At 41.0% G+C, this 23911-nt stretch overlaps 1 protein-coding gene across 1 annotated transcript in view; it reads left to right on the top strand.

Annotated features, from left to right (window-relative positions):
• Nucleotides 1-714: 714 nt before the first annotated feature.
• LOC122183488 (guanine nucleotide-binding protein G(q) subunit alpha) overlaps nucleotides 715-23911 on the top strand; it is a 112466-nt gene continuing 89269 nt past the window's right edge. Inside the window, exon 1 of the mRNA XM_042877469.1 lies at nucleotides 715-1095. Coding sequence (XP_042733403.1) covers nucleotides 960-1095 — 136 coding nt within the window. The 5' untranslated portion in view covers nucleotides 715-959. The remainder of the gene's footprint in view (nucleotides 1096-23911) is intronic.

Raw genomic sequence — 23911 nt, 5'->3', positions numbered from 1 at the left:
TCAGCGTTTCCCCTCTCCCGCGAGCCGCAGCCGAGGAGGACGGTGGAGGATCGCGGTGGAAATGTCCGTCAGCTCCCAGCACGAGGGCGGCGAGGCGCCCGAGAAACCGCGCGTCCCCACAGAACGGGCCGCAGCGGCCGCTGGCCGCCAGCAGTCGCCTTCCGCTCGCCCACTTGTCTTTCCCCTTTCCTCCTCTTCCTCCTCTTCCTCTGCCGCCGCCAACGCCGCGGGGGCGCCCGGGGGCAACGGGGGGCCACCAAGCGGCCCGGCGCTCCCGGCCGCTCGCCCCCCGCGTGCGGCGGCGCGGGGGGGGGGGGGAGTGCGTGGGAGCGGCGCTCCGCCATATTCCTGCCTCACCACGCCCGCGGAGCCGAACCATTGAAAAGCCGGGCGAGCCCGGCCCCTGCTGTCTCCTCTTCCTCTCCGCCGGCTGCTCTCTTCCCACCCCTTCTCCCGTCTTCCCTGTCAGGGCCGAGCCGAGCCGCGGTAGCTCAACGGCAGCGGCCGTCCCCGCCAGAGGGGCGGGCGAGGAAGCTCCCCCGCCGGGCGCGGCCGAGGTCGCTGAGCTCCGGCTCCAGCTCCAGGGCGAGGGCAGCGGCCGGGCGATGCCCGCGCGGAAGCTCGGCGGGCGCTAGCGCTCGGCTGCGGGCGGGGTGGGCGCAGCGAGCGGCGGGGGCGGCGGCCGCCGGGGAGTTCGGGGCTCGGCCGGGGAGTGCCGCTGCCGCCGCGGTGGAGGCGTCCGCGCTGTTCGGTGCACGATTGAGAGGAAAAGAGGTGTTGGGAGCGGTGGGGATCCGAGCCGCCCTGCCTCTTTCTTCGCCCGCGTGCGGCATCGAGGCGGTCTCCGCGTCTGCCCTGCGGTGCGCGGTGCGGGCTCCGGCCGGTGCGGGCGTGCGAGCGAGCGAGTGAGTGCGTGCGATTTTAGGGGGTGGGGGCTGTGGGTGAACCAGTTAGGAAGAATGACTCTGGAGTCCATCATGGCGTGCTGCTTGAGCGAGGAAGCCAAGGAAGCCCGGCGGATCAACGACGAGATCGAGCGGCAGCTGCGCCGCGACAAGCGGGACGCGCGCCGGGAGCTGAAGCTGCTGCTGCTGGGTGAGTGCGGCTTGGCGCCGGCAGGCCTGACCCGGCTCGGCGCGACGCGGGCCGTTCCCGGCTGCCTCCGGGGAGCGCATCGGGGTCCCCGCGGTCGGGCCTGGGGCGGCTCGCCCGGGCTCTCGCCTCCTCGGCCGCGGCCCTGCCAGAGAGCCGCCGGCCCTGCCCCCGTCGCCACGGGGCGTGGGTGCCTGCCGCGGTAGGCTCGGTGCGGGAGGGAAGCGGCCTCCAACATGGAGCTGAGAGCGAGGGACGGGAGGGGCGGGAGTCGGGGTAATGGGGAGCACGGGGGGAGCTGCCCTGTGCGGCGCCGGGAACAGGCGTTCGTTTCGCGGCCGCTGGCTCGCTTGGCGCATTTTTGTTTGTTGTGATTTGTATTTAATGAGGTAAACTGGGATAAGGGGTTGTGCTGGGGTTGTAGAGCAACGTTACAAACGGAAAAGAAACCACGAAGGCTAGCGTGCAGGCAAGGAGATGGGAGCAACCTGAGGCGTGCCGAGGATGACAGGATCCTGTAGTACTTTTGGAGCCCACCCACCCGTCAGGAAAGAAAATCCTTGGCGCTGTATGTCTCTCATTAGAACGGTAGCTGTTGTTTTGGAGCTCCAAGTATGCAGCTGCGATACTTATCTAGTAGGAATTTGGCTTCTGTTAAAATGAGCCTTTTAAATTAAAATGTGTTTATCCACATCCTGTGCTCTGGCTGTGCAGTCGCTGCCCGGGGCTCAAGATGTGCCCTCACCGGTGCCAGGAGTTCTGGGGAGGGCTGCTCTCATGACCTGTACGTGCGGCAGGGAGCGGGAGAGAGTTAGCCGGTGCTTCCCTGTGCAAGTGCCGTTCGCTGCTCTGTGAGATTCACTGTGTCCTCCGACACGGTGGAAGGTTTGGGGCTCCTCAAACTGGTACGGACAGTGGTGGAGGTGGATATGACTGGCACTCACAGTAATGGCGTTCTGTTTTCTTTCTGGCCTGGTTCTGCCTGGTGACTGTTGTGGCTGTTTGGGAATTCACAATAAGAATGAACCAGGCTAGATACCATCCATACAGTTGAACAAATGCAAGCTTAAGTATAATTACTGGGTGATGTACATTCACTACAGCAGAGACAGCTGGCATACCAGGCTTGTTAACTCAGGTCCAAACTTTTTAAGTTTTTCCATGCTTTTGTTGCAGTTTTTCTCCCAAGCTTTCAAAGCTGCAAAATGTACATTGAGTGACACCTATTATCTGCCCAGAGAGCCCACTTACCCAATGCCACAGGCTATTTACTGACACAGGGCAGACAGGGAGCTCCCTGGGCAATAGTGGCTCACTGGGCTGCTTGCAGGAATGCTTTCTGCTGGTGTAGGTATATTGTAGAACCACAGAATGTCTTAGGTTGGAAGGGACCTTAAATCCCATCCAGTTCCAACTCTCTGCTGTGGGCAGGGCTGCCACCCACCAGCTCAGGCTGCCCAGGCTCCATCCAGCCTAGCCTTGAATACCTCCAGGGATGTGGCAGTCACAGCCTCTCTGGGCAGCCACTGTCATTGCCTTGCCATGTCTAATCTAAATCTCCCCTTTTTTTAGTTTAAAGCTGTTCCCTTTTGTCCTGTCATTATCTGCCTGTGCAGAAAGTTGGCCTCCCTCCTGTTTATAAGCTCCCTTCAAGTACCGGAAGGCTGCAGTGATGTCTCTCTGAAGCATTCTCCAGGCTGAACAAGCCCAGCTCCCTCAGCCTTTCTTTGTAGAAGAGGTGGTGTAAGCCAGGTGTTCTGATGTGCCCGGAGAGATGTAAGCAAGAGGTGCCAGAGACCAGGAGGGGTGGGTTCGATGTTCTGCTGAGCAGCATCTCTGGCTGTCTTTGGGTAACAAAACTGGAACAGACATCATTACTGTGTGCACTTTTTTTTTTTTTTTGTGTGTGTGTGTGTGTGTGTGTGTCACGCTGTTGTGTTGGGCTGGAAGTGTGTGTGCCTCTGCAGCTGTGTGGATTAACACTTAATGATCTCATCTTGTGAAATGCAGATAGTGGTGAACCACTGTTGAAGTCGTGGCATTGGGTAGAGGTTCAAGCTTCAATTTGTAAACAAATTTTGGGGAGAAGTTTTCTGAATAGTGGTTTATTTTAGGTGCATGACTGGACTCTTTCTAGTCACTCTCACCGCTTCCCCAGCATCAGCAGTGCCTGGCTGGTGAGAATGTGGTCTCTGTGTGAGTTATTCATAGGAGAGTGAGAGAGATGGACATTTTATAAGTAGAAAATATTTATTAAAAGCTATGAGACCGGCAGCATGACAGATGTCTGAAATTAAAGTTCTGTAATGAGACAGTAGAGCTCTTGCTAATTTAAAAATAAAAGGTGTCTTTCCCCCTCAAAACCAAAAGGACTAGCATGCTAATACTGCTTAGTTTTGTTATATTTAAACATAAGCAAACTCTTATTTTTTCCAAAAGTTCCGACGTCTGGGTCCCTCTGTGTGGTGTGGGACTGAGAAGCCTAAGTGGGTTAAAGGCTTTTGAAAATGAGACTAAGGTGTATCCCCTGGCTCGAAGGAGAGAGCTAGCCCAGCTTACACTGAGCTGTGCTAATTGGCCACGCATGTTCTTCTTCACTTGCAACGAGCCTGTGCTAAAGCTATTAACCTAAAAGGCTTTAAGGCACAGATAAGCAAATCTGTGCTGGATTTTTACTTCCACGCTTGAAAGTCAGATGTATGCACAATGTGAGGGGGAAAAAAAGATAGCATTTTTGGATCAGAAGAGAAGTTCTGGGTTTTCTGGTGTTCTTCACACATTCTGCCCACTCACCCCTTCACCCCACTCCAGCTGTTGGCATTGCAGTGCTTCCCTGCAAAGTGAGTTAGTTTTTTCCTTTCTCTCCTGGTTGTGCAAGTTACCATTTCTGAGTGACATGCACATACTGTGCCAGGTGCGCCCTGTGTATGTATTAATACTGATATCTTTTTTTCTTTTTGTGGGGTCAGAGTTCAGTACGCTAAGTAATTTCTGGAACACTTTTACTGCATGCTAAGATTATTTTTAAGTGTTAGTTTAAAAATAAACCTCCTCTGCAATCAAACATTAAAATACGACATCTAGGTGCTTTACTGTACATCTTTGCTTCATTTCTGGGACAGGTGGGAACAGGAAAAAGTGTTGAGTTTCTTGTTAGTTTTTTACTGTTGTAATTCTAAAGAGACAGAACTTGAAACGTGCACTGAAGAATGTTACAACAGCATTATAGTAGTTCTGCTAACAGAACTTGGCTGTAATATTTAAGGCACTTTGGAACAAAATCAGTCTTCCACTGAATTTGGTTTTAATCCCATGTATTTTTCAGATTCTTCTGGATTTCATTACTGCTGAATGCTTTGTACAACTGTATGATTGTTCTCCAGAGCTTTAAGTTGTTAATATCCATCTATTGTTTGCTGCTAGCTGTAAAAACACTTACATTAGGTTTATAGGTGGGAAGAAATGGGGTGTTTTAATGTGTTACATTGGTATATGCCAGACAAGATGCAGAGCATTCTTCATGTTTGTGTTTTAAGTGTGCATTTACATACTTGAGCATACCTAAGCTCCATGTTTTCTTTGTATTGTTTTGACTGTCATCCATGGAAATTTTGCTGGGTCTCAGAAAGCAGCACCTGAGGCTAAATGATTGTAGCCTTAAGCCTTCAGTTCTGGACATCCCTGACTGTGTGCTGCATTTATTTACACTACATGCTGTTTTCTCAGAGCATTTTCTAAAATGTTTTTAAATGTCTAAAAAAGGTAATTCAGCACTACCATATTAGCTGGCTATCCAGAAACCTCGGCCAGGTAAAGTGTTGGAAGGGCTGACAGCATATCTACTGTTTAATGTCCTATTTGCTGGCAGTGTTATGTGCAAAACACATTTTTAAGAAGTGATTGTCCCTTCTGTCCGAGATAACAGAGGTGCAGTGCTGAGAGCTGACTGATATTCGTTGTCTGTGTGTTGGAAAGGAAGCAGGTAGAAGATAAGCCATGTGCCTTAGCATGGATAGCAGCTGGTCTGATTGGAAAGGAGCTTCTGGGCACCTGGTGAATATCCAGTAAGCATGCAGGATATATATGTATTTGCTTTCCTAGACCACTTTCAGCCGAATTAAAGAATCATGTGCGACTCAGTGAATTAGCAAGGGCTTCAACTTTCTTTAGATAACTCCAGGAGGAAGTGAGCCCATTAAGTCAACAATGAAGCACGCTGGTCTTATATAATCTTTTCCTCAGCTGGAGAAACAAGCAAGCTTCCTTATTTTTACTGTAGCTGAGCTGCTCTGTGTGGTTTAGTTAAGCAGGACAGGGTGGCAGTTTCTTAACAGATGTTGCAGTAAATCTCTGCTTGTGCGTATATACTCAGATGTGTGTTTAGAAGTATGTGAAAATGAGAATTCTGTGAAGCCACACATAAATGAATTTCCTGTTTACATTATGTACATCGACTAAATCTCAGAGGTCTGGTCACAGTGTTTGACATGTTCTTTTTCCCTTTTTTCCTGAACATTTGTTGCAGATACTAAGCTGCTCAGAAACAGATTTCTGCTATGTGAAAATATGACTAGCCAACTAGAGCAAGCAACATAATAGAAATGTGAATATTTAACAGACATACTTTGTATGGCTGTTGATGTAAACCTTCTTACCATTGAGCTTGAGGACATAAATCTCAGACAGTAGTTTTCCAATCACATTCATTCAAAATTCTTCGAAGAAAAAGGTGAGAGAATACACACAAGTGTAGTTTGAGGTGTTATTTTTATAAACCTCTGAAGTAATCAAAAACTTTTTGTTGTATCTGTTTCAGTGCTTTGCTCTTTAAAAGAGCATTGTACAGTAGAGAGGCTCAAGTACACCTTGAGTATGTCAAATTATGTCCTCCTGTGGTGAAGATATTAACTGTGTTTGAGAAAATGACACAAATGTACTCATTCTCTGTGTTTTTGGTAGGCTGTTTTGCAGCTGCTTATCTCAGTATCTTCAACAGCAAAACTGGAAAGACAGTGAACTGTGAGGTAGGTTCGCACATTTGCTATTAACCTAGAATGCTGAATGTTATTAAGAATCAGTCAGGCAATGAGCTGAGATCAGTTTCAGGAGTGCACTTGTGACCAAGCATTCTGGAGAACTTTGGAGTCTCTTTTACAGTCCTGTCTTGTGTTTGGCTTCATCTTCTTTCCCTTCTACGGTCTGGAATCCTTGTGCAGGTAGGCAGTATACCCTTCTTACAGATGGGAGTCAAGTGATAACACACATTTCATTTGTATTCTCAAAGGAAACAAGCACTGATATTGGGTAGTACATTCTGATTGACTACTTTCCATGCTCTGTTAAAGTATTAAAAAACAAAAAAAAAGCTAGAACTGTAACCTAATTTGGCTACCTTGTATGTACTGGTCCATCCTCCCACTTGCACTGCGCACTTTGAAATTAGTTTGGTTAGGTACCACAGTACACATTTACAATAGTAAGGTGAGCAAGTACTGTATGTACACATCCTGACATGTTGTAACTGAGTTGATAAGTATCTCTATTCAGTGTATCTTCTAATGTTATCCTGGATGCAAAACACCTTGATGTATTTTATGATATATAGTTGTGTATGCCTGTACATAAATATCATGTTTTATGTACAGATATACGTATAAATATATAAAAGACATAATCTATTTTTTATTTGTATCTATTGTAGAGAGATTTTGTTTGCAGTGCTTTAAAAAGGTTTTTTGTTGCTGCTTTGGCTTTATTTTAGAAGTGATCTACACCCACTGAAACACATAAGAACTAACGTAGGGTTTTGATCATCAGTGAATTTTATTCATAAGTCAGAGAGCCAAGAGACTCCAAATTTTTCTCTCACATTAAAGAACTATATGGAATTAGTGCAGGAGTGAAAAGCATGTGCTGAGAAGAGAATCTCTGAAGAAAGTACATTTGGGTGTATGCTGCAATGTTAAAAAGTTATAATTCTGCTTTTTAGCTTCTTAGCATTATTTTGCTGGTGTATAATGCCAATGCAGATTTTATAAGGGAAAATATTTCTTTTGAAATACTATGACAATCTGCAAAATTAATCCCAGGAAGGTGTAAAATAACTTGGTACAGTGGATGTGATTAATGATTATTAGCTTTGTTGCAGTAACAGAGAACTGTAAACACTGAACATTTTATTATCATTATTATTTTTTTTGTGTGTGCTGAATGGTGTAACACTCAGGAAAGATCTGTTTTTGCTATGTATGAACAGCTCTTACGGGTACAATTATGGAAGTATTTTAGCATTCGCTGCTTATTTGGTCTAATTACAAAATGTCTGACTGGCACGAACCACGAGCAGGAAAGCAGTATAAAACAGGGGGATCCTGAACATAGGAAACACTAGCAGGCCCTGTATGCAGTGTTTCTGGCATCAGAGTTGGAAGCATGAAGCAGGCTGTAAATATGGCTAAGCCCTTCTGAAGAAACTAGATGCATTAATGCCAGAATACACAAATCTAAGAGATACCACTGTTTTAGTAGTTTGAAAGTTACATAGGGAGTTCCAGGAAGATCCAAAATGTTTTTTGATCAAAATTGAAGATTAAATCTTGAGTGTTCTGCTTGCAAATTGTACCCCCAATAAGTAGTGTTAATATAGGGACTGAACTGAAGAGTTATTTTCTGAAGATGTTGTCTTTTGTGGGCTTGTGGAGGACAGATTGCATGGAATACTTAAACTGTTTAATTTGCGTGCTATGCTTAGTGTTCAGAGCTGGGTCTGGACTGCAGAGTTTTATCACAGAGCCCTTGTGTAGATGCAGTTGCCAGCAGAGAAGTGCTGTTATGCTGTTACTTTCTGCGTTTGAGAGGGTGGTGTGTGGCTGTGCCAGAGGAAGAAATGAAACACGTCAAACAAAGGTTCTGCCTTTCAGACAATCCGCAGTGGTGGTTTGCCTCATCCTTCCCTGAAGGGGACATGATGTGTAGTATGTATATAGCTTGAGTAAAGCAGCAGGACACCAGGAAGCTTCTGAAAAACTCACCCTCCTTGTGAGGAAGGTGAAAAAGATAGCAAAGCTTTTGTGCAGCTGATCTGTGGCCATGGTGTTTGTAAGATAGGTTGACCTGTCCTGCACTTGGGAGAAGTGGTTAGGAGTGGGTCTGAACAGTTTTGTATAGTGCCTGGGACTGGGCCTGATTTCATCTTAGAATAAACAGATGGGGTAAATGTTCACCCAAAGAACCATCCTCATTGATTATGTATGCCTGTTGTTTTATATTTTTGAAAATGAGGTGGTGGTTCTTGTCAAAATACTTCAGGATTCAATTCTAGCTATCAAAAACACATTGACAGGGGATTTATTTGTCTTTGAAGAAAATAGTGAAAAGAACAGTTAGCATTTGAAATATATTTTATTTACCTTTTTAATTCTGAAATCTTCTACAAGAAGCCAATTCAGTTAGATCCTTAACTTTTCTAAAGCTAACTGAAAGTAGAGCTCTGATGTTGGTAATTGTCATCAAATGTTCATCAGAAGGTGTTTTTTTCCTGAATGTGCTTACCTGTCTTCAGGTTAAGTATTCTGTAGGCATTTGGTATGGTTGGACATGATAGATACCCGACCAGTTTCAGATTATTTCAGTGAACAAGAGTCAAGAGCTTAGAATTTACTATTTTAGTTATGATACAGCCATGAAATCAAGAAAATCATAAAATCACAGGGTTGGAAAGGACCTACAAGATCATCCAGTCCAACTGTCCTCCCATCACCATTGCTACTACAAGCACTAAACCATATCTCGCAACTCCTCATCCAGACGCCTCTTGAACACTGCCAGGGACAGCGACTCCACCACCTCCCTGGGCAGCCATTCCAGTGCCTGACCTCTCCCTGGGAGAAAAAGTTTTTCTTTATTTCTAACCTAAACCTCCTCCGGTACAACTTGCAGCCCTCAGGTCCTGTTTGTTACCTGGGAGAAGAGGCCAAATCCCTCTTCACCACAGCCTCCCTTCAGGAAGTTGTAGAGTGCAATGCGGTCCCCCTGAGCCTCCTCTTCTCCAGACTGAACAATCCCAGCTCCCTCAGCCGCTCCTCATAGGACCTGTGCTCCAGACCCCTCACCAGTTTCGTTGCCCTTCTCTGCATACGTTCCAGGGCCTCAGTGTCTTGTAGTGAGGGGCATAAAGTCACTTTCTTACTTACAGATTAATGAACTGGTCTACCGTGTAATAAAAATGTCTTAGATATGTTTTGCCATTCTCCATTAGAATAAATATTTTGGACTTGATAGTACTTAAATTTATGGCACAGAAAACTCATTACTGCATTGTCTTATTCATATATTGTCTGTCCCACTACCCGATCTGGTTGCTCAGTGGCTGCTGGTATACTTCCTCATGGTTCTTCTCTAGTTCTATGCTTTACCAGCTCCAGATTCAAAACTAACAAGATAATCTTTGGTAAAAATCCTTATACCAGATGAGCACATTGATATAAGTTAAGGTAACTTGCTTTTCTTTCTTTGTTCTGTAAACCTGTCACTGGAGATTTTTTTAACTCTTAGTTTTTCTGTTAATGATAATGTTAATTATCTTGCTTAGCTCAGAGGATCTTCCAAAAGAAGGCCTAGGACTATTCTAGCCCATGCCTCTGGTTAAATGACAGTCATCTGGAAAGTCAAACAGTCTTTCTGTAGCAGCAATGGTTAACTTAGATGGAAGAAAAACTAAAATGTATATAAATAGGAAATGATGCCATAATTTCTGGTGATTTTAAGGAATTGATGGGCTTGAGAAACTTAGGATAAAATACGAATTTTTTTTATTATTGTGATATTGGATTTACTGAAATGAAGTGTACTACTTGTGTCTTAGCGAGACCATCCGTGTATGTGGCCAATTTGATTTTTCCTGTTTTGGTAAATGTCATTTAGATGGCACTGAAATCAGCATGTGGTTGATAGTGAAGACCTTTTGAAGGTGTTTAAAAAAAACAGGTTTCAGAAAAAAATTATTTTTTCAAAACCACTTTTGATGCAGGTGCAACTGGACTCTGTCTTTTAGGAGAGAAAAATAATGTGGATTTATACAGTACTTTTTACTTCTGCCTTTCTTGTTTTGTGTGTAAAAAAGGAAATAATAGTATCCTGGAAACTGAGATACTCTGTAGTTGTGCTGTTGAAAAAGACCCATAAGCAAAACAAATGGAGTCTTTAAATAGCTTTGCTTAAACTTTCTTTTTCTCCTTTTTTTTTTTTTTTTTTTTCATGCTTGTTTGTTAACAGATCGAGACACTTCAGAGAATTTTCAGACAGGCTGACAGTATTCTTGCTGTTTTGGGTCTCTTCTGTCCTGAGGCTGCTTTTTCTTTTTTTTTTTTTTTTTTTTTTTTTTGCACCTGGCCGTCATTAAGGAAGAAGAGATCTTCTAATGCAGGCCACCAGATAGCTATCAGACTGACTTCTTGAGCTTTGCAGACCTGGCCCATTGTTGAGAGAGATCAAAGTGTCTTTATCTCACTGCCTTTCTGTGTAACCTCCAAGTGGGACACTTACGTGAACTCTCGTGAAGTTTCCATATGGGAAAAACATTGGACATAATACCAAAAGAATTTCATGCAAATTTCCTATGACAGGCACTTTTGATATGTAAAATATGTGTTTTTTTTATTTTATAATCCTTCAGGATGGGGAAACATCTATGGCAGCCCCTAAAAACTCAGGTTGTATTTTAGGATGTTTTAGTAATAATGAATATCCTGAAATTGAACATTTTATACTACTTTAGCACCTGACTTCTGGATAGAATAGTAATTTTTTTCCCCTCTGAAACTGCACCTAAACATACTATTTTTCTTAGTGAGAATGTAGAAAAGAAACTGAGATTTTTGATTTTTGTGCTTTTTCCTTTTGCTTTATTTATCTCAACGTTGAAATGATAAACTGAGGGAGATAATAAACATTTATTCTAATCTTTGAAAAGATGCATTTCACTTAAATGACTGTTTCTCTTCACTTAGCTGATTTCATTAAAAGGCAGAGTGAGCAATGGAAGTAAATTTGTTTTTATCAAAATTTATGATAGAGTATTGCCAGAAAATTGGACTGAGATTCATTGGAATTACTGAATTTGTGTATTGACCTATAGTTAGGCATGTTTGATCTAGTTTTGATGTTAATATCAGTAACATTTTACTCTGAAAAATGTTTTGGCTTGTGATTGTCTTGATCTTGGCTGGTAATACAATCTCTGCTCATTGGAATCTAGAAACATGCTATGTCCAGAGTAATTTTTGTTCTCTTTGGGTTTATTTGCTTAACTCCATTTATTCTTGCTTCTTATCTATGAGACAAGATAATAATGAATTCTGAGTTTTGTTCTATACTGAGTTGTACTACAGGGTAACTCTATTATTAATTATTAAATTTAGCTAAGGTTAAGAACTAAACTTAGGACTATCTCTGAGGATTCTAGCCTTTGAACTGAAGCCACATAAACACTGTGTACAGAATTTGCTAATAGCTTAATTGCGGCTGTTCTCCCCATGACAAATGCAAACCTCTGACATTTAACAGGAGATTTAATACGTATGCCATAAAGTTGTTTCTCTTAAAGAAACTTCTGACACAAGCATTCCCTGGATGATGATGTACTTGGGCTTGTGGTTTGCTTAAAATACACTACTATGTTAGTTTTGCTAGTGCAATTTTCAGCTGGATATTCTTGCAAAAATAGGTGTGCTGAATCTTTTGATTTGTAGACTTCTTTGTGTACAGTTTCATGTAATAATGTCAGGAGTATAGTGATAAACTTTTATATGCAGTATTTTTTTTTTTTGTCTGGAGGGGGTTTCCATTCGTGTAAAGCCAGAAAAACAGAAGGAGACATGAGACATGAACTCTTTGTTGTTTAAAGAGGGAAAATATGGTGTTTTTTTTTCCCCCTCCACATGTACACAAATACAATATATGTGAGTTATCAAGCTGGTAGTCTGTATTCTTATGTTTGAATAGCCTAAGGAAGAGGGTGGGAACATCGTGGCTATATTTTTGTAATGCGTTTGTTTCCTACTTTGGTTGTTTCTATCTCCAAGGAATGATGATATTTTCTGGAATAATCCATAGCTGGAGAAATGGGTCATCACCTTTCATGCTTGTGTGTTTTATTTGTCTTGTTTGCATGATACCAAGCTACATGGAATGCACTAATACCTTCCTGTTCCTTTACAGGGTTTTTTGTATGTGCAAAGAGAGCCAGAACTCTGGGGAGTGGCTAGAAATACAGCTATAAGCAAGATGTTTGTTTTCATTAACTTAGTATAACTGGTTTCTGTTTTCTTAAACAGTGTTTTAACCTACCAATCTAGACTGTAGTTTACATAAAGTGTTGTATTTTATGTAGCTTTTGGGTTTGCCTATGTGCTTCTTTTTTCCTTTGAATGATTGGTTGACTTTGGGGATGTAGTGGTATTTTTTGTTTTACTTTTCGATCCAGAGTATAAATCTGTTCCACAAAACATTAGCAACAGTTAACCTATTTATTTATCATGGAATGTATTGTCCGACTGTAGGTAAAACATTAAAAAACAAAAAAAGCCACTAAACAAGTCATGGTATAAATTCTTAATTTTCATGGACCTTACACTTACTAACAACCTTAAGAACAAAAGGAAGATGTTTATTAAAAAAAACAAAAAAAAAAAAAAAAAAAAAAACCTGAAAAGATAAGCACACAAAAAAGCCTTGTTCTTAGCTTGGCCTGTATGGCTGCAGCTCTGGGATATTAACGCTTAATCTGAACTGTAATTGTAGATTGGGTTTCCTAGTTCTTTGGTCATTAAGATCTCTTTTGACTCCTCCTTAGCTCTTCACCATCAAGAATTGAACACTTGTGTGTGGTTGGTTGCTTTTTTACCTTTTTTTTTTTTCTTCTTCTTGTTAGTACAAATACAGAAATAATTTTTTTTTTTCTGCTAGTTGAGATACTGCTGCTGAGATGTGTCTGGAGAATTCAACGGCCTTCCTACCCATCGCATTAAAATAGTTGTTTTGGGGTGATAGTCTACCATAATAGAAAAATTGTTCAAAATAATTACTTTTCAGGGTTGATTCAGTTGACAACCTTGCATGTAACAGTATTCAATGTATTCAGTATTCAACAGTATTCAGTATTCTATGTCTTTGCCCCATTTACTGGTTAATTACATGTCTGCATCATAACCTTTCCTTAATTTACCAATCCCCTGCTGCTATGTCACATAGTTTTTGTTGATTTTATTCTATTTCACAGTTTAAAAATCTTTCTTATACTGATGTAGTATTGCTGAGATCTTCCTTGTAAGAGAACTATGAAAGAACTTTTGTGTGTGTAATTTAATACTTACTGTTTAAACAACTCTAATTCATTTAATGCATGCTGTGTTCGGTTGTTGTATGACACCAAGTTACTGAGCAGATACTTAGTTCCTCTACTTTGTACTCCAAACTATTGAAGCTCAGTATGCAGTCTCTCCTGACCCTCCTCTTCATTTATAATTTCTTTTTCTTTAGTGATATTTCAAAAATTACAAGGCAGGATGACTTCCTAGATACTTATGAGATATCTGAGGTATCTAGATCTGCTGAGTAACAATGTTCTAACATTACTGAGTCCTCTGCCTTATTTGTCTTCTGTGGGTACAGTGGAGATACTTTCACTGACATTGTAATGTTTCCCACAAGTGATTTTTCCCTAAAGCAGAAGCAAATATTTGCTAATGATGCATGGATTTTCCTCTGGTCATACTAAGTGTTGTATTATAATTTAGTGAGGAATCAGTGCTGTTTTAAGTGCTTTATGATATAGAAATATGGGGTCTCATGTGGAACATTAGAGTTCTTGATTTACTATTTCTCCTGGAAGTTTTTGAAATTTTCTAAGTTCTTGGCTTACTTATTCCAATTTTCTATTTTTACCTCCTCTCCTATCAAGACTGCTTTCATTATTTTTTTCTTGTTCTGTGGAATTTGGGTTGTCTGGCTATTCAATAAAATGTTCTGAGATGACTTTCAGTTGCATTTTATGTCTAAATCCAGCTTTCACTTGTAATTCAGTTGGTTTTCACTGAAGCAGCTCTTGTGAAAAAACATGCATGTCACGTACCAACACTACTGGTTTTGGATTTCTTTTGTTTACATAACATAATGGAATTGAGTAGTGATCATGAGCTCTAAGTGCTACTCTTAATTGTTGCTGATGCCACAGCTTCTGTTTTTTGACAAGTATTTCTGTGTGGTGCTTTTCTTTTCTAGGAAAGTGTAACTTCTAAATTAAATACCAAGGTTATTCTTTTTTAGTATGAAATGGAAAATGTTTAAGTTTGGTATCAGGGTATTAAATGTGGGTTTTTAGATGTTTACAGTTTGCAGGATACACATCAATTTGTTTCATGGCAAATGGGAAGTGTCATCAGTAGCTACTCAGTGGTGACTCAGCAGATGTTCAACTTCGGTGTCATCATCTGTGTTACATACAGCAGAGCATGTCCCTTGTACTATTCACACCCAAATAGTTATTTGTTGCAGATACCTTTGCCTACACATTGGGGTACCTGCAGGCTTCTCCTTTGTACTTTTGGCTTTGGCTCATACACCTCAATCACATTATAGGATTGAATGCCAGCTCCTTTGTGTAAGGGGCACCACTTGGTGAATGCTTGGCAACAGCTGCTTGGCATTATTGTAAAATTTGTGTACAGCTTCAGATTGCACCTTGAGACAGATTGACTGCAGAGCTCTGTTATAAAGATTCTGCATCTCCTGTAAAGGGATGGTGCCTCCTTCAGAACTGCATGATTGTTGTTATCCTTATGGCAGTATATGAATGTGCCAGGACTTAGCTGAAGTTGGAAAGCTGGTATGTGTATGGGATACCTTCTTTCACTTATCACCTTCAGCCTTTAATGGAGAAAACAATCTCACTGAGAAGAGAATTTGAGGCTGATGGGGCTAGTACTTGTGAGAGTAAGTTCTCTTGTGTGCCTGTGGAGGCCATCAGGTTTTGCAAAATTTTCAAACATAGGCTAACACAGCTGGAGCATGTTGGAGCTTGGCTCTTCTTCTCCAGTGCTGACTCATATGTAGCCTGAGTTCCTCTACCCCTGGAAAAAATGTTTTCTTCATCTAGTGAAAATCTTAGGCCTCTGCTCATTCTGCCAGGTGAATAGTGAGTTTAAGATTAGGCTTTCTGTTACAAGAGAAGCATGGGCATCTTGGTGAGAGTCCAGTAATGTTATGTAGATGATGAAAGGATTGGAATGTCTGTGCTTTGAGGAGGGGCTGAGAGAGCTGGGCTGCTCAGCCTGAAGAAGAGGAGGCTCAGAGGAGATTTCGTCAAGCCTGTAAATACCTGAAGGGAGGATGCAAATAAGACAGAGCCATTCTCTTTTCAGTAGTGCCCAGTGACAGGAAAAAGGCTATGAGCACAAACTGGAATGGAGGATTCTATCTGAACACCAGACAGCACTTCTTTACTGCCTGTGTGTTATGGAGCACTGGCACAAGTTACCTGGAGGCTGTATGGTTGGTCTCTTCCTTGGAGATTTTCAAATGCTGCCTGGGCACCTTGCTCTGGGTGGCCTTGCTACAGCAGTGATTGGGCAGAATGAGCTCTACAGACACTTGCCATCCTCAACCATTCTCTGATTCTGTGAAGTACAGTGAGTGTGCTGCAGATATATATCACCAGTTCATCTAGACCTTTAGTGTGGGGGGAATTCTGTAATATTCTCATCTCTTTGTGCTGCCTTTCACTTAACAGTTGCTCCTATGCTTATGAGCGTACAGGAATTATTTTGTAGATGCTTCTGAGCTGTTGTAACTGGCTACATGGAGGAAAAGTAGTGAAAACATTAGTTGTGCAACTTGAAGGTCTTCCAGTAACATGACAGTGTTTCTTGGGGAGTAGCAGGCCATGTTGCTTAAGCTTGTCTTCTAGGGTGGGCAACAGGGTAGTTTGTTACCCTGCAATCTGGACCTGTTTTTCAACAGGTCACTGAACATCTGCAGGACAGAGGCAGGTTGTAGCTTCAAGGAGTTGACTGTAAGCGAAGGGTGTACAGGCCTGATCCAGTGTCAGCATTGTTATGCAAGGTAGGACATTACAGTATAATGAATTATGAATCGTTGTAGTCACAGCAGGGTTGAATGTGCCTGCAATTCAGGCACATGCATTAGGCAGTGCCCTAACGTGACATGAGAGATTCTCATAAGGTGGTAGCTGGGCAAGTACAAAAACACCTTGATAAATAAACTTGAGTGTAGTCATAAGCTCAGTTGTTCTGCCCTGTGCACAGTTTCCCTGGTGGCAGGAAACTCCCATCTTATCCTCTTTCAGCACTCATCACTAACAGAAGTATGCTCAAGGTGAGATCAGGAGATGATTTTCAAAGACGAGGCTCAATTGTCTACACAAAATAGGTATGTGAGGGAAAGATGCAAAATGCATCTGTCTACTGAGACATCGTGTTTCAAACAGAAGCTGATTTTAAAATACATACAAATGCTTGTTAAATTGCTAGTTTGTCCAGGGGTTATCCTGAGGTTATGTGAGAGGGATGGGAAGTGAGGAGAAATTGATATGCCAGACTGCATTGGAATAGGAATCTCGGCCCATCTGCAAGCCTCTTTTAATGTAAAACTGCTACTCAGTGTTCTTGTGGTAAGTGAGTAGTGAAACTCTTGGCAAGAGGAGAGGATTAGATCTCAGCAGAGGGTAAACCTCCTTTATCTGTCGGGTAGTAATCTCAGTCAGCTATGTGCCATTTTTTTGTAAATGTGCAGGCTGTCTGTTCGCTTTTTTCTTAATAACCTGGTGTGTTTGTGGATTTTTATTTTTGTTTTATTTTTGTCTTCTGAGCCCCCAGCATCTAGGATTTTTTTGCATCTTGCCCTGAAAAAGCAAATGATGTTTCCCAAGTTTTCCTTAGCTGATTCAAATAATGGTAGTTATTAATGGAATCACTAATTTGAGGCTTTACTATTTTCCTGAATTTCTTAGTGAAGATTAATAAATGAAAAGAGGGACAAATCCATTTAAATGATGGGCTGTCTTTGCCCTTTCCCAGTAGTCTGCTTCAAATGTATTGTGTCTTAGAGCTTTTGCTATGTGCTCTTCCAGCAGGCAAGTATGATGATTTTGTTAGTTTTCTGGTATATGTTGCTCTGCGATGAGGTACACAAGAATATCCAGATTTCCTCCACAGAGAAGACCATAGTGAGGAATTCTAGAAAGGAATGTTTAAATTTAGTTTTGAAGCTGTAAATGAAAATTCTCCCCTTTTTCCCATTTTTCCCTTCCCACTTAAGACTTTAACCGTTCTGTTTGTGGACGGCATAGATCAGAGCCATTCTCTCTCTTTTCCAGTTCGGACAGTTAAAGAGACTAAGCCTATAGGAAGGCTACTCAAAACCAGAAAGGAAATGCTTAATTGTTATCTCTACCATTTCCTCTCAGGAATAGAAGGGGAAAATTATCTTCCCTTCAAGTCTTCTTGAAACAGAACACATCCTTGACCAATTAGTAGTGCAAATTCAGAAGTTTAATTCATTCACTATAATTTTGTTTTGGACTTCAGACAGCCTTTTAAGTTTGTCAGGAAGCAAGGCTGTTTGTTTTTGTAATTTCAATTCTGTATTTGACATAAATATTACTTTAGAATATTTCCTCTTAAGCTAACAGTCGCTCTGTGGTGGTAAGTGTCATAGGCTTTATTTTCTTCCCAGTAATCTCATTGTAATTATAGTTCTAAGAGTTATGTTTCAGCAAAGTGCTGGAAATGACACCAAGCTTTGTTCCTGGATCAGTTAATAATTCATACTCACCATCATTTCTCAAACAAAATGATGATTTGGGCTGATCTAGACTTTGACTTCTGGTTTTTGTTTGTTTCACCTGCTATGTAGTGCTTCAGATGCTGTAAATTATCAGGGAATGACTGCATCTCACCAACTGTGCTTTTGCAATCCACTTAATTATTACAGCTTGGATCCTGTGGGATGATTAGTTACAGTGAAGCTGGTGAGGCACTGGAACAGATTGCTCAGAGGGGTGGTGGATGCCCCACTGGAGACACTGAAGCTCAGGCTGGATGGGGCTCTGAGCACCCTGTTCTAGCTGTAGGTGTCCATGTTGATGGCAGGGATGGATGGCCTTTAAAGGTACCTTCCAACTCAATTCTATTACTCAATTTCTATGCACAAAGGAGATTGCCTTCAGTTGAAGACTTTGTGGGTCATTGTCTTCATACAAGATCTTTTCTGTTTGAAAGAGTGTCATACTGAATCTCAGTTTTCAAGTTGCAGTGGAAAGAGGCATGATACGTTACTCTGATAGATTATGCTGTTCCCCTTCTAACCCATCATCCAGTCTATTGGCTGAGAGAGCAAAGAGGCTGAGGTACCAAAGCTACCCAAGACACAGATTTTAGTAGTTGCTACACTGGAAATACTTGCCTAGGCACCGTAGGATTTTCAAATCTTACTCAAGAATCTGTTAAATGTCTGACTTAAATGTGAAGTTCAGTTATCTTGGGAACATCTTCTCATAATTCTGTAAAAAATCATTATTTATAGAAGTTCCTTTCCATTCTTTTCTACTGAGTACAGTGATGTACAAATATTTTTTTGGTGGCACCAGTAGTTGATTTGTTCTGAAAAACCTTAATGTGAGTTGTCTACAAAGGTGCTGTTACATTCTGTCTGGATTATGGCAGTGGTTCTGTTTATTCAGAAGTAATTTTGATTTGTATTTTTGAATGTGTATATGGGAAGTCCAGTCACTCCTTTCTCTAAATGTCTATTTAAAAGCAATGAAATCCAGTAATTTATTTTTGGTACGCTTGGCTTCTTTAACTATTGGCTCCTCATACCACAGTGATCAGCAAGCTTGCACACCTGACTACATCTGTTTACTCTCCTCATGCCACATCATGTAGATGAAGAATCTATTTCAAGTGATTGCAGGATTCCTGGAGAGAATTGCAAACACTTTGCCAGCAAACACTTCAGTGCCTAGCTTGTTTCCCCAGTGACCTGGTTTAGGGGCCCAGGCAGAATAAGATTAATAAGTATGCATGTGGATACTCAGAGCTATGAGACCATGGCAGAATTGACCTTGACTTTTTGATTGAGAGTGATAACATGATTTTTGTTCCTACTTATCTAATGGTGCTGTCTGGTTGCCCACATGTGGATAGTAGGTACACCACAGTGCATACTGATAGCTACTTTCTTGAAATGCTGAAGATGAAATTTTGACCTGAAGTGGTCAAAAAAGAGAAATTAAATCCTTTCTTCATCCTACAAGACTTTGCTGAAAAATGTGGTGTTTTTAAGGATTTCTTCTCTGTCTGCATTTTGAAGCACAGAATGTCTTCACACTTCATGCCTGACTTGCTCTGGCTGGCAAACTTGCCACAAGAACACCTCTCTGAAGAGATGTACTCTTTACACATGCTGATGACACTTCAGAATGAGAGACTAAGCCCTTTGTTTTTGCCAGCTGCTGAAGCTTTTCAGTAAGTGAGAAGCAAAATCCTAAGCAGCTGTGGAACCTAAATGTCAAAAAGTGAGCAAGTGTAGATTTTTCTCATTAGCATCTAGAGAAAGCAGCAAAACACAGATGTAAAATTCTCACAGTTGTGGAGTTTGGCCTAGATCCCAATTCATTCTTTATTTTCATGTTGATGCGAGTTGAAATCCAGAGAGTATCTTACAGCTACTGAACTGCAAAAGACAATCATTAAAATTCTCACAAACAGCAGTCAAGTTCTTGTCCGTGGCCCTAGTTAAAAGCTCTAATTTCCAAGTAGCAAGCGTGTTTGAGTCTCATACCTAATAGGTGAAGTTTTCTAGTAGCATGTGCATCTTTTGCCTTGGTTTCAGAGGCCTACAAATTTGGTTTTCAAATTCACAGTGGATCATTCCTGTACTGCCAAGTCTGTAAGGAACTCTTAGTAAAGAACTCTGGAAACTTGCATATATAGTCCTAAATAAATATTTTAAAGATATATAATAATCAAAGTGTCTGTCTCAGAAGAGAACATCCATAAATTCCATGCACTGTCAGCACTGAAACTAAGCAAAAGTGTGGGACGGAAACAAGCATACCAGCTGGTACTTCTGCTTGTGCTGTGTGTAGTAATTACATGGAGAATGATCCAGTTAATAATTTCGTGGTCTTTCTGGATTCTGGTTGATGAACACTAAGTGGCTTTTTTTTTTTTTTCAGATTTATAAAAGCTTTTACTATCTAAAAGAACAGCATCCTAAATAAAATGAATAAATATACTCTGAGTGAGCGTGTCAGATGACTGTCAATCTGTATGAAGTAAACCTGCTGCAATCAGTTGCTTGATCAAGTGGAGCAATGTTTAGCTGCATAGAAATGGAGACTTCCAAATTCTTGTTTCTATACTACTCTACTAGATACAAGAGCATTTGTAATAAGAGGAAGAGTTACACAGCACTTCCTATTTTCAAAGTGCTGTACACCCACTATCTGATCAATCTCACTGTCACCTCTGTGAGGGAGGAAGCAGTTAATTATTATTATCCTTGTGATTGTAGGTAGGAGAATGGAGACAGGCTGCATCTGTGTTAGCAAATCGTGTGAACTAAAGAGTGTGTCTGTAGGGCATATCACTAGGTGCTGAGAACCTGATGTCCATGTTTAAATTTCATTTTGTTTTGAACCAGATAAGATCTTATCCTAGGGGCTAAGTGTTTGGCTGCGGCTTGACGCAATAGGTGTGGTCCTGTAGTACTTCCATATCCTAGTTTGCTTTCATTGGTTTCATTCTAAAGAAAGATAGCTCCTTGCTGGGAGATGTTTTGATGATAGTGCAGGTGAGCACAGGGAACTTGAAAGATGAGGAGAACTCCTTCTGAAGTGTGCTCCTGTACCTAGTTTAAAGGCTAATGTGTGGGTACCCAAAGGGACAATCTGTCAGAGGCTTCAGGTGGGAGATTTGCCATTGCTATAGTGTAAGGAAGCCAAGTCTTCATTTTCAGCATTGCTAAGGCTGGAAGAAAGGCTGTTTGCAGACATCTCTAGGAAGTGTTTTATGTGGATGGAATAAAAACTTTGCCCTAGTGGTTGACTGCTGTGCTGCACGAAGTTGTGAAATTGACATTTCACCTTGAGGATTTTTCCCTCCCTGTTAGTGCTGAAGCTAATAAAATATTCATACTTCACATAAATTGGTTCAGGATTAGAAACATATTTTAAATCTAATTCTCATGAAGATTATTATCTATGTATTCTTCTGTGTGTCAGTGCCATCATCGACTTGTTGAATGAAAAAACTTTGAATATCTTTGCTTTTTTCTGTTTTTAATGTTGTATATTTTAAATAGCCTGAACTTTAACAGTACCTCATTTATCTTTTGCATTACTTTCGGTGTTGGACTGTTCAGGAAGCTTGAATGGTGACATCATTGATTAAGAAATGATCGCTATTTGATTAAGCAGTGTCAAAACTCTTCAGTTATTATTTGTAAGCATCTAAATTGCTTGTCTTTTTTTTTTTTATTTGATTTGACTTTTTCTTTCAGTTATTAGTTACAGGTACTGTCTTTTCACTGAGTTCTGCAGTGGAAGCTTCATCAAAGCAGGAGTTGATCACAGTAGAAGTTTCTGATCTTAAGAAGTCAAACTGGGAAAAATGCAAACAACCTTTTAGACTGTCTTTTTGTCAGGAACAAAGAAAGACAACTTCCATTCTGCACCTTTTTGCATGTGCAAGGATATTTATATGGCCTTTAAAGTAACTTAGACCAATGGAATATATGTAGCTGCACAACATTACTGTAAGAATGAGAGGTCTGAAGTCAGCTTTTTTCACACGTCAGTTCTAAGTCTTCCAATATTTTCTGTGCATTGGCTGAGCCAGATGGTCAGAACTTGATATAGAAGATCTTCTACACATCTTTTGGAAGGGACTTACGAAGGTTACTGGCCACAAATAAGAGTAGCTTTTAGAGGGCTAGTTGCTAAAAGTATACTTCATATTTGAGAGGTATGTCTCAGAAATACTCTGTGCTAATTCAGAGGAAAAAAATCTGTCAGCTGAGTTTGTAAGGGAGCAAACTATTGCACTGTAATGTTGGAGGAGTCGGATGCTGCTCAGATAGTGATCTTGTGTGTTGATGAAAAAGCTCCTGTCCTTACTTATGCTATAACTCACCACAGTAGATCTTGTACAAGTAGCAGGGAGAAAAATATTGACTACATAAGAGGAAGAAGACAAAGCAAAACTTCTAAAAACTCTGAAACGATTGGATTTGAAACTATAGAATTTGCTAACCGAATTCATAGGATATGGAAATACAAAACGTTCACTTCCTTGTCCAACTTAATGGGCAAAGGAAATCATGATTTCTTGTCACCTGGCCTTGAAGAAAATTAAAATATCTGAAATTTGATTAGAAATATATCATTTCAAATAAGCAAATCCTGGTGTGATGCATTACTTTCTAACTAAGGTTGCTGGCATGTAAGTAAATGAAATACAAAAAGATAAATCTGTTGATACAGCATTATTAGCAAACTTTCCTAGTGAAAGCCAATACAGCACTTTTGTTTGATAAACTTTTTTTTTTTTTTTTTTTTTTTTTTTTTTTTTTTTTTTTTTTTTTTTGTGACTGTACAGTCTAAAGTCAAGTCATTGGTGTGCCTGGTTGATGTTGCTCTTAGAATGTAAAGAAGCCTGCAGCAGGCATGAAGGACTTGTCTCTTTGGTATAGAAAGTCATTTTGGTGGTTCAGTATCTGTCAGTAACAGGACACTCTTTCTGAATGAAAATACCTGATGCTGTGGTGCTTAAGACAGTGTTCTGCTGGGTTGGTTAAGCCATTTACTCTTCTACAGAGTGTTTATTTATTTATTCATAGATTTCAAAGCACTTCACAAGATTATTTATTGTGCTATTCTAAAGGTAGAGAAACAGAAAGAAGGACTGGTTTGCCAAAAGCTACTTGCCAAGTAAAAACGGTGCCAGACATAGAACAGTCCAGTTCTTTTTCCAGTGAGCCATTGTGGTTCACAGTCAAAGAAAATAATTAATAGCTAGTTAACATACATAACTCCTTTGCTTGTGGACTAAGTAATGTACCTCTCACAGTAAAAAATGCCATGTAGATCCAAGTGTGAAGGGAAGGAGAAGCCCTGGAGCTTTGTTGCAGTCAAGCATTGTGTAACTTGGAGTGAGGACAGAGCATCAAGCCAGCAATCTGCTAACTAGCTATTACTTATTTTCTTTGATTGTGAATCACAATGGCTCACTGGAAAAAGAACTGGACTGTTCTATGTCTGGCACCTTTTTTACTTGGCAAGTAGCTTTTGGCAAACCAGTCCTTCTTTCTGTTTCTCTACCTTTAGAATAGCACAATAACGTACATATGTCCCTTTTACTTGCTTTAAAGTTAGTGGTTGATATTTTTACTTGTTTTGTGACATTTACCTGACATATGTGTGAGTTCCGGCCGTGGTGTGTTTTGGTCTCTGTTTGTCTGGAAAAGGCCTTTAGTGAAGGCCAGTGCCTCAAAGGAAGCTTGTAGCTCAAAATAAGCATGATGTAGGATTATTCAATGTATGCTGAGTATAATTTTGTCCTTTCTGAAGTGCAGAACTTCAATCCATTGGGATGTTTTAACATGGACTCCTGCATATGCAGGCCTGGAATAATCAGTGAGTCAGTTAATTGTCCTGAAAGTGATTTTTGCACATGAATGTTGTTACAGGACCCACTCATTAGTTCAGCGTGTTCAGAGTAAAAGTAGTACACGTTCTCTA

This window comes from Lagopus leucura, unplaced genomic scaffold (genome assembly GCF_019238085.1).
Source record: "Lagopus leucura isolate 7727_CA_CO unplaced genomic scaffold, USGS_WTPT01 Super-Scaffold_100018, whole genome shotgun sequence".
NCBI lineage: Eukaryota > Metazoa > Chordata > Aves > Galliformes > Phasianidae > Lagopus > Lagopus leucura.
Note: the sequence above shows the minus strand (reverse complement) of the source record. Positions and strands in the feature narration are given on the sequence as shown.